The sequence below is a fragment of the Falco naumanni genome, chromosome 1, assembly GCF_017639655.2.
Source record: "Falco naumanni isolate bFalNau1 chromosome 1, bFalNau1.pat, whole genome shotgun sequence".
Lineage (NCBI taxonomy): Eukaryota > Metazoa > Chordata > Aves > Falconiformes > Falconidae > Falco > Falco naumanni.
Genome location: NC_054054.1, coordinates 51900215 through 51910120, shown reverse-complemented (window position 1 = coordinate 51910120; position 9906 = coordinate 51900215). Strand labels below are relative to the sequence as shown.

The 9906-nt window shown below is 41.7% G+C and overlaps 1 protein-coding gene across 2 annotated transcripts; it reads right to left on the bottom strand.

Moving 5' to 3' along the window:
• Positions 1–2619: 2619 nt before the first annotated feature.
• On the bottom strand, positions 2620–5319 carry CYTL1 (cytokine like 1). 2 transcript variants are annotated; one of them, XM_040582369.1, is made up of 4 exons: positions 5085–5319; positions 4933–4977; positions 3473–3601; positions 2620–3307 (listed from the first exon to the last, which is right to left on the bottom strand). In XM_040582369.1, the coding sequence occupies exons 1-4, from the start codon at positions 5226–5228 to the stop codon at positions 3224–3226; spliced, it is 402 nt and encodes a 133-aa protein (XP_040438303.1). In that variant the 5' UTR covers positions 5229–5319; the 3' UTR covers positions 2620–3223. The 2 variants fall into 2 exon arrangements, with proteins under 2 accessions (XP_040438303.1, XP_040438304.1); XM_040582370.1 differs by having other exon boundaries at positions 5088–5319.
• Between the last annotated feature and the right edge of the window lie 4587 nt (positions 5320–9906).

The following is a 9906-nucleotide window of genomic DNA, read 5'->3' as shown; positions in this document are numbered from 1 at the left end:
TTCATAAAAAGGGTTCATCTAATCACAAATCTCATTATGACAGCCTGAGTGACAGCAGGTTACTGTGAACTGAAAGAACATAGCTTTGCTTTCAGCACACTTTCCATTAAAAATGACATACAAGATGTGAAGACAGTCACAGTGTAAACCATAGGGAATATATTTGTTGTAAAAGCACACCAATGACCACACAAATCCGATTCTAGGAGTAAAATATACAGCATCTTCAAATGGAAGACAGGCTTTTAAAGTCCATTCAAGCACATACAGTCCCCAAAGCATCTAGTTGCTTTTCTCAGCTTCTGCAGAAGTAGGATGTAACAGTACAGAACTAAGCTGTTGGTAAGTAACCATGCTAAGAGTGTATTGCAGACAGTGTGTCCTTGTCAGTCATGAAAAAGCTAAAGGTACCAACTAAAGCAATGCATATAAAGTACTGATTTCTACCCTGCCTTAAATTCCAAAGACTTCTTGCAAGATACTTTGTCCTAATGAAATTAAGCTATATTCTTCTCACAAATGTCATCAGCCTAAATCAGAAGAAAATACCTTTGGAAGATGGTTGAAAGAATGGGAACATTACAAGAGAAATCTGGAGCTAGGATCATGAGTTCCATCTGAATGGACTAGGGAAGGTTTATTTACTTCAGTGAAGCAAGTTAAAGAGGAGTTATGAGAAAATCCTCATGAAAAACTCTATTTCAGAAATGTGACAGGGAAGGAGCAGGGGAAGAAGTGCCATAGTCACCTGCACAGGCTTTTCCCAAGGACCAGTTCCAGGGACAGAGTTGTGCAGGCTCCTGTGGGAAAGGCAACATGTCTTGCCCTGCAGTTTGCATGCCAAGTCACAACATAAGCTTTATAACAGGCCTGTGTTTAAAACTCATGACAGCTGGAGGTGGAAAAAAGTCAAAAGTTAACAGCTTCTGCTTCCAGCCTCCAGGCACGTGTACTGCCCAGTCCCTGGGTTAGCTCTGCAAGCACCATGGCCTGTGGTGACCATCACACACTTTTCTTTCAAGGTACGTCCATGGCTATCTTTGTATAAAGGTACAAAAAGCAGAGGCTGTGATGTGGTTTTGGTACTTGTATGGAAGTGTATAGGCCTTGATTTTACCCCAGAACTGCCTACTTTTGAAGGAAGGTGGTGTCTGAGCCCCTGGTTAGAGGGAGGAAAAACTCAAAGAGTCTGAGAGCAAATGGTGCAACGCCACTTGTACTTCTTGCGCCAGGGAACTGCCAGTGCTTACACACTCCCTATGTGGTTACAGGATGCCCTTCTTCCAGGATGTGGTTGCTGCTGAAGGAGTTGGCCTTTGGCATGTCCAGGTGATGCAGAAAAAAATGGTATCTGTATCTCTAAAGTGTGTAGGATCTTGTGCAGAGATTGCTGGCTTGGAGGGGAGGAGGTTCCTAAAAGGTGAACTAAGGAATGATTTTTCTGATAGTAAGACTATCTGAGCTGTTACACGTTTTTTAGTTCAGGCTCATGCTGGATCAGATTGCTGAGCGTGCTACTGCCTCTACCAGATGCCTGTAGAGACATCTGAGTGGAACCCCTGTGAGCTGCTTGCGGGCAGAACAGCTTGTCTAGAGGATTAGTAGGATTAGTACATGAGGACCTCATCTTCAGGGGAGAAGTACAAAGTCTGACAGACACGTTACTTGTACACTTGGAATTGAAGCAAACTGGAAAGAAAAGCACTTGTTTACTTGTTCTTCCCTCTGTATCTCTCCCAGGTTGAGAGTTTCCCACCTTTGTTCTGTGGTTCAGTGGGATAGTCAAATTTTCTATAGCTAAAATAAGATTAGTAGTTTCTACAGAACAAGGTAATTCCAAAATGAAGAAAACCAACTTTTTTTTCCTGTACAATTTTTTTTGCTTTGAATTAATGTTATGATTTACTTATTTCCATAACAGTTGTCAATCATTTTGGTTTATACCATCAGATATTCAGTGCGATGACAGAATGATAGTGGTACTGTGATTGTCACATAATGCCATGATTACAGAAAATGGGGTTTTTATAAAACATGGTGAGACCACTGACCAAGTCACCAGGGTTGGCAGTGCAGCAGATGAACGACCAGCAAATAGGGTACAGGAGAGAGAGGAACCACTTGCACAGAGGGAAGGAAAGGACTTTCTGGGGTAATAGCAGCTACTTCCAAGCATATGGGGAAGATCCTTTCTATTCTTGGCACCAAAGAGCTGCTGGGTGTGAAGGTCTCATGTCCTGCAGATACTGAAGGGACTGATGACTCTGGAAGAATTATCTGGAAATTTTATTAATCTCAGAAGCTCAGTATATGGGCTGTGTTTTAACAATCTGTCCAAACCTTTAATAGGCTTTCTGAGCCACTGCCTCAGAACTTACACCCTCGTAACACAGAAACAGTATTTTAAAAAAATCCACTAATTTTTCCAAATGAATTGTTTGCAGTGTGTAAAAATTCTTCCAGTAGGAACTTACACATTGTCAAATCTTTCAGACACAACAAAGTTCACACTGCTATGGAAACAAAGCTAAAGATGGCTTATGCTGTGAAAAGCAACAAGCAAGTGAACTGTGAAAAGTAAGTTTGTAAGAATGACAACTTTGGGTTGATTTTGAAAGACATGATGTAACAGAAACATCTTGGGTTAAAAAGTTGGTTTTATTTGGTTTTCCACAGAGACAGATTACTTTCACCTCTATCCATAAAAGTCTGACATCAAAAACTATCAGCATACATACATGAGCTATATAGGTAGAGAGACATTTGCCAGTACAGAGTTACACTTCTATCAAACAGTTAAAGAAAAAATAATATGGTCCCTTCCACGCCCATCTAATAAAAGAAGAACTACTAAGTCAGGATAGAATATTGATTATAATGTATTTTCTTTATATGAATCTAGTTATTCATAAAAAGCAAAAAAAATCTAGTGTCAAATGTTCAAACAAAACATACTTTATAACATTTGGTTAAGCTGAAATATCATACCTTGCCAAATGAAAAAACGCTCTCTAAGAGTAGCTGCCCTAGCAGCTCAGCAGGTATGCGAGGCATGCGGTTCATTTCCTGCCAGGGCAGAGAAAAATGGGTAGGTCTGAGATAATATTGCTAGTGTGCTTGAAAAAGATCTTAGTTGTTAAAGGTGTAGTTGACTGCATATACATATTTTGACTCTTGGTATCCTTGAAAATTTCCCAGGCATAACTTTTGGCTTGACTCCCTCTTAGCTATCAATGATGGAGGGCTCAATGGGAGGCAGCGCAGGACTTTCCAGAGCGCTACAGTCATCAGTGAGGAACACCAAGTCCTGGAGAAAAAAAATAATGGGAAGGTTAACATCTGTAAGGAGGAAGGCAGAAGACAGCACAGTGTTGAGAAGCTCAGGCCCTGATCCAGTGTTTCTGGTCAGGGGACAGGAGACAGAGAGTTCTAAAAGCAGAGGCTATGCCCCTGTTGGTGCACCTTGACCTACCCTTCTGCAGTGGGAGATCATGATAGTGTACAGGCTCCGGGCTTTTTCCTTCAGCTCACTCACTTCAAGCACTCTCTCACATCTGGGGTAGGCCACAAAATCACGGAGTTTTGCCAACACACAGTAATTCTGAAAAGCATGCAAGAGAGGTATGTGTAACCCTGCACAAACACAGATTTATGTTTCTCATCCACCACTTACAAAATTCTTACTGCCTCTGTGGGAACTCCTACCTCCATGTATGTGTAATCTATGTAACCTTTAGTTAGGAAAATTTACCACCAGTATTTCATAACAAAGATGTTTGGTCCAAATAAGTGCTTGGAAAAGTGCATAGACACAATTTTGGTCTGCCAGCTTGTTTCCGACATGCTTTAGGAGGCAGCAGTGCAAATACAGTCAAATCTGCTCCTGTAGTAGGTGAGTTACCTACAGAATAGGTACAGTCTCACTTTTAAGAGAGCACCCGATTTAACTGATGAACCTGATGAACAGATTATCAAGATCTCACAGACATGATTCTTCTGTTCCCGTACAATAGGCAGTACTGCAAGCGTGAGGCAAAATTTTTTTCAGAGTATTTTTGCCTCAGACTTTGTGTTATCAAAATAAAGCACATCCAACATGAATTTCATGCCCTTGTGAAGCAGGTAAATAAATATCCCAGCTCTTGCTTTAAAGCAGGGGAAACTGAGGCACTGGGCTTATATTGTTTGGTCTTTGCAATCAAGTGAGGCACTGGCAGCTCTTGAATTGGGATCTAGAGGATCCTGACTTGGATGCGGGAGTATAGTTGCCTCTGGCAAAATGTGTGAGACATTTCTTGCTTTGTCTGATATTTTCTACTTTTTAGTTACTCAGTGGAGCACTGGGAAAAGAAGCAAAATATGTTGAATATCCCAGGGCAGAGGCTATTTTGTTTTTGCTGGGAGATGACTACTGCTGTCTTTTCTCAGTACCACACTTCATACCTGCAGGCACAGTTTTTCTTTCTGGATTCAACAAGTGGTTATTTAAAACAGGAAAAACCATCAAGGTATTTTTTATTAAAACTGCATGCTAGAAGCCACTCATGATATAAAATGAAGTAGATTTATTATGTGAAGAAAGTTTATTTTGCATTTCTTCTTGTAAACTATTTTTCAAAGTTTTGTTGCACATATCTAACCTCTGTAAAGGTTCCATCACAATAAATTAATAATCTACAAATGGTAACCACTTCAAAGTATTGACTTCCTCATTTTTAAATTTTTGAACAAGTAAAATCTCAGAAACACCATAGGGATTTTAATAAGGTTCAAAACGAGGTGGGTTTATTTTTTCAGTCACTCATCTCTCTCGTTAATAAAGCTTTTAAAAATTTGTTTCAAATCACTCTTCTGGGGTACAATCTTAAGAGTTATTCTCTCTTTTTAGATGCTTTTGTTGCACAGCAGTAAGAAAGAAGTGCGAAAACTTACATGTATGTCCAAGTACAGCCTGGGCAGCATCTCTACACATGAGTCCTGCAGGAAAGAAGAAAGACCCATTGCAGTTTTGTTTTGAAAGCAACTTGTATCAAAAGCAAGCAACATGCAGAGTCTTTGCAGGAGCAGTTTTTAGGTCGACTCACCACGGCTTTGGAGGTCTGTAACTCCTTAAAGGACTGTGTGATTTCTTTGCTCAGAGACAACACCCTTGAGTAGCAAGTTGGTGGGGCTGCTTTGGTGAGCAGGGCAGCAGAGAGCAGAGCAATCAGGCTCAGCAGCACCTTCATTGCAGGGAGCTTGTCCAAAGGAGGCAGGGAGGAAAAAAATCACCGTTAGTGGTCAGGCAGCTACTGGTAAGCATCAACGAGTAAGTTTAACAACTCAGCCCCCAATTAAATAGTCTCCTACATCAATGGGAAAAAAAAAAAAAGAAAACGTCTGGGGGTGGTCCGAGCAGCAGCTTGCTGCTGTTTTAAATTTCCTGCCAACCTATGAGGCAGAGCTGCTAGCGCTTTCCTGCCTATAGCAGGGAAAGGAGGAGATGGGGGTAACAAAACCAAACAGTACTGGCACTTTTCATTCCAGAAAGAAAGCAACCTCGTGAGCATCTCAAGCAAGAGAAATATGTGTAAGAAACAACACAGGGTTATCACAGTGTCATAGGCCCTGATCCTGTATGGGCTTTGGCACACGTGCCTCTTTCTTGAGAACGTAACGTACAGCTGTGGGACTATATAGGCTGTAGAGAGAGAGAAATCCTTCTAGGACTGGTGTCCTGTGTTTTCAGTATCAGCCAGGATTGCTTATCATCCTTAGCGGGTCTGAAAGGTTACTGCTATAAAGGAAATCTCCCAGGTCTAGTATAATTTTCTCCTTTAACCTACACAGATGCTCACAATTTCTTAATCAAAACAATAGTGCTTGTTACAGCTGCTTGTGGAGGCCTGTGTATTTACACATTTGTGGTCTCAAACAGAATGAATACATGTCTATATGGCTGTCATAAATATATAAGAACTGTTTTGCTTTCTGAGTTGAACTTATGAGACTCTGTTCTTTTATTAGATGCCAGATGGAGCTGAAAAATCCAGATGCCAGGATGCAGGCCTGAGGCTGAACATATGTTGTTCTTACATATTAATTGTCCTGTAAAATGGAGCTACCCTTGAATGAAGAACTGGTTATTTCACAAGTTATCCCACCCCCTCAAAGCCCCACCCCACCTTTCAGATTCAGATTCTAGCTAAGTATTAACCAAAATAGTAAAGCATCTAATGAAGTACTGCAATCTCCTGGCTTTGCAGTAGACGAGAAGGGTTCATCTGAAAGTGGGAGAAGGGGAAATGACTGAACACCTATAAAAGAAAGGGGTTTCCCACAGCCATTTCAGAAAGAAAACTGGAGTCTTGAAAACTAGTTTGGGGAAAAAGAAGTATTGTATATGCTGCAGAGGACTCTGACCTAAATGCACCAAAACACCTGGAAAAAACAGGGAAAGAGAGTTGCATACTACTGTCCTGTTATACATTTCTTTGCTTTCATAAAAATTATTGGTTTGGTAACTTCATGTGCTCCTGAAGGTTAAAGTGGTAAATAGTTGGAAAGGAAAGAAAAGCTGGGAGTCCTGGATATGAGGATTTAGGACTGGTCTTGGCAAATGGGCTGCTAGGTCTTATTTTCAGGAAAGGGGGGTGCCTAGACAAGCAAATGAAGAGGCCAGAGGAAGACGGGAAACTTTCTGAGATGGCCCCAAGCAGCTGGATCATAGAGGTAAACACAGCTACCTAGTGCATGCCCTAAGAAAGGATGTCACTTACTGTGAGCCTTGCTAGTAAAGAAACAGACTTAATCATGATCTCATTACTGTGAAGAGTAGCTGAGGGTAGGAGTGAAATATTATCCTTCTATCACATTCTCATTTGGCAAGCTGCTAAAATGTAGTTGCACCACCAGAAGAGCAGTCTTCTGAACAGCATAAATGCTCTCCCAGTAAAAGAAGTCAGCAACCCAGCTGTTACTAAAGATGGTTTCAAAATGAAGCATTTGCTTTTTTATTTTTATTTTTCAGTATTCTCTTTCTTGGCTTTTTGCCTATATTAAGTTTACAATGATGACTCTATCTCGAACTACAATTAAATACTACGGATCATGTTCTAAAAGATAGATGTCAAAGTAACTGTGGCAAACATGGCTTCGTGGCTACTCTGTCTGCATGAAACGCCAGCAAAAGAACTCTCCAAGTCCTGCGTCCTAGCCATATTCAGGCAGCTGAAAGCTATTTAAAAATCTCTCTCTTTAGGATGAGATAACGTTAAAGGTGCCAACACTGATTTGGACTTACACTATGAACTGAGCTGTATGTTGGTTGCCTAGGGCCAGAGGCAAGCAGGTAGCTTCCCATAGCCTAACCCAATACCCTTTCTCACAAGTTGAGGTGAAAGTCCCATGCCACAGAAGCCTCACCTGGTTGTCACATCTGAGGGAGCCCAGCATAAGTGCTGAATGCCACTTACTGCAGTCACAGCCCTCAGCTCCAAGGAGTCGTACAGAGGAGGAAAACCTCAGCACTTCCATAACACTGAGGGCTCATGATTTTTGCCCCAAATATGGGAGACCTGGAATTCATTTATTTCTCAGCTTCTGAAGGTGCAGGGTGTTGCGTTGGGTGGGCATGTTCTGAGATGGTGACAAAAGGAAGGACTGCCACCCACTGTTCATGCCTTTGCACTTGTAGTCTGCCTGGTCCCACACTTGCAGCCTGCATACCCACAGCTCTTGTCCTAAGAGGTGAGATTTGCTCAGCCCCACATGCTTGCAGAGATGCTTTGCCACTGATAGGCATGGGAAATTCACCCAAAGATTTTCTTCTGCAGACAGGAAGTGCAATGACTTGCTGAGTGACCAAGCTCTTCTTGTCTCAGAGAGAAAAGGAAAGGTTGGGTCCAGGCCTCACCAGTACATTTAATCAAATAAACAAAATTACTCTCTATTTTGTGCAGGGGAAAAATCAATGAAGTAATTTGCTCTGAAGTTTTTGCTCAGCTACAGTATTCCTGCCTTGTGGTTTCTTTTTGGTCCTGTATAAACTAACTCAAGGAAAGCCACCTGTGATGGATGTATACTCAAATAGTTAAAAAAATGAACTGCCAGAAATACTAGGAAAAAATTATTTCTTTTTTTTTTTTTTTTTTTTCTTCAGGAAAAAAGGAAGGACCAGAGTTTAATTTCCTCATCTAAATCTTCTTCTCCTTGGGCCAGATTACATGCAGAGTTGGCTGACCCAGATGGGTATTTTCCAACATCTACTAGCTCATCAGCACTTCTGCACATCTCAGCATGCAAAATACGCAGCTCAGTTCAAAAAAGACAAATACTCTTTTCTCAGTTATTTTCCGTTTGTAGCTCATCAGCAAGATTATCCTTTGGTTCTGAGTAAATTCAATCTATGGTCCAGATATGAGCAAATAATTCCTTTTTCACTAAGAGGCTCACTGATGACTTCAGGAGAACTTGCTAGTGACACCAAGCACTGGGAGTCCTTTCAGTCTAAGGCATCTGGCACAAATCTGAGCCAAATACACAGTTAGCAAAGGTCTTGAAACTCCAGACTCTCTTTTCAGTGACTGCGTTTATCCAGTCACTTATGCAAAGCCACTTATTAATTCTGGTGCATACCTTGCCTTGGGCAGAGAAGGTCTGTAACAGGGAGACACAAGCTGTTCCTCAAAAAGGCTAATAGCATCTTGGAGGCAATATTCAAAATGGACATGGAAATAGTCTTTAGAGCTACAAGAGAGGAAGAGGCAAAGATCACAATAGGTTAGAGTCAAAACTCATCTAAGGATTGCTTCTATGGAGAAGCTGCTATTTACATCCCTTCCAGTCGGTGGGACAGTGCTCAGCGTGGCATTGGAAGGGAGCACAGCAGGAGTCAATCAGTACCACCGTATTTGTGATGATTATCATGACTAGACATCTCCACTACAGACACAGCTTTATCATACCACTCAATTCAGTGAGCATATGAGGGCTCCAGGGGCTCAGGACACACACTCTGAGTTTTGCATCAACTCTGGAGGCTGATGATGTCACTGAATGCTATTCACAGAGCGTTTATTTACTCTTTTATAAGGAATATTCCACAGCAGAAGCAGACACATGGGCTGAGAGGAAATTTAGAAGCCTATCATGACATAACTGTGTATATATTTTTAAAAAAAAATTGTTGAGCTCTGTTTTCATTTTGCTTCCAAGTCACTGAAAACTCAAACAATAATATTTTTCTAAAAGTCAAGGACTCACTATGCAGGCAGAAATTCCTCCCATACTTGAACAGTCTACCAGGGCCTCCACCAACTTTTGACAAAAGCCCTTTCAAGTTGCTGACTTCCTAATACCAAAATCCACTTGTTTAACGAAAATGTTTATTTTAAAATAGTTGGGGGCTACCATGAGACACCTCATGAAATGAGCTTCTGATTACATTGAAAAATAGCTAAAGTAAAACGACGCTTTACAAAGAAAGCCCTGTGTATTTAAGAAGTGATTCAAAGCCCCGTGTATTTAAGAAGTGATTCAAAGCCCCATGACTCAGCCGGCTGTTGTGGCAAAGGTGTTTCTTCTTGCTTCAGAGCAGAGCTAAACTGCTCTGCAAGCTCTGGCACCAGCTATGGCCCTTTCAAAACCCTGGCATTTTGATTCGGGTCTTATCTGCTTGTCATGTTTTCCCTCACTGTGCAACAGTGGTTTTGCTGAGCCTTTTTGTAGACATCAGCACTGAATGTTGGGATAGGGGCTGTGCAGCCTCACACGTGGCCCCGGTCTGCGGGGTGCTGGTGCACAGCACTGCCAGCTCCCTGGTATGGCAGGGGCGCTGGGAGTGGCAGCGCAGCATGCCTGTGTTTGGGGCTGGGGTAAGCCAGCATGTCTTTTCTCTTTCAGTCTAGCAATAAGTCTCTGCAGGTG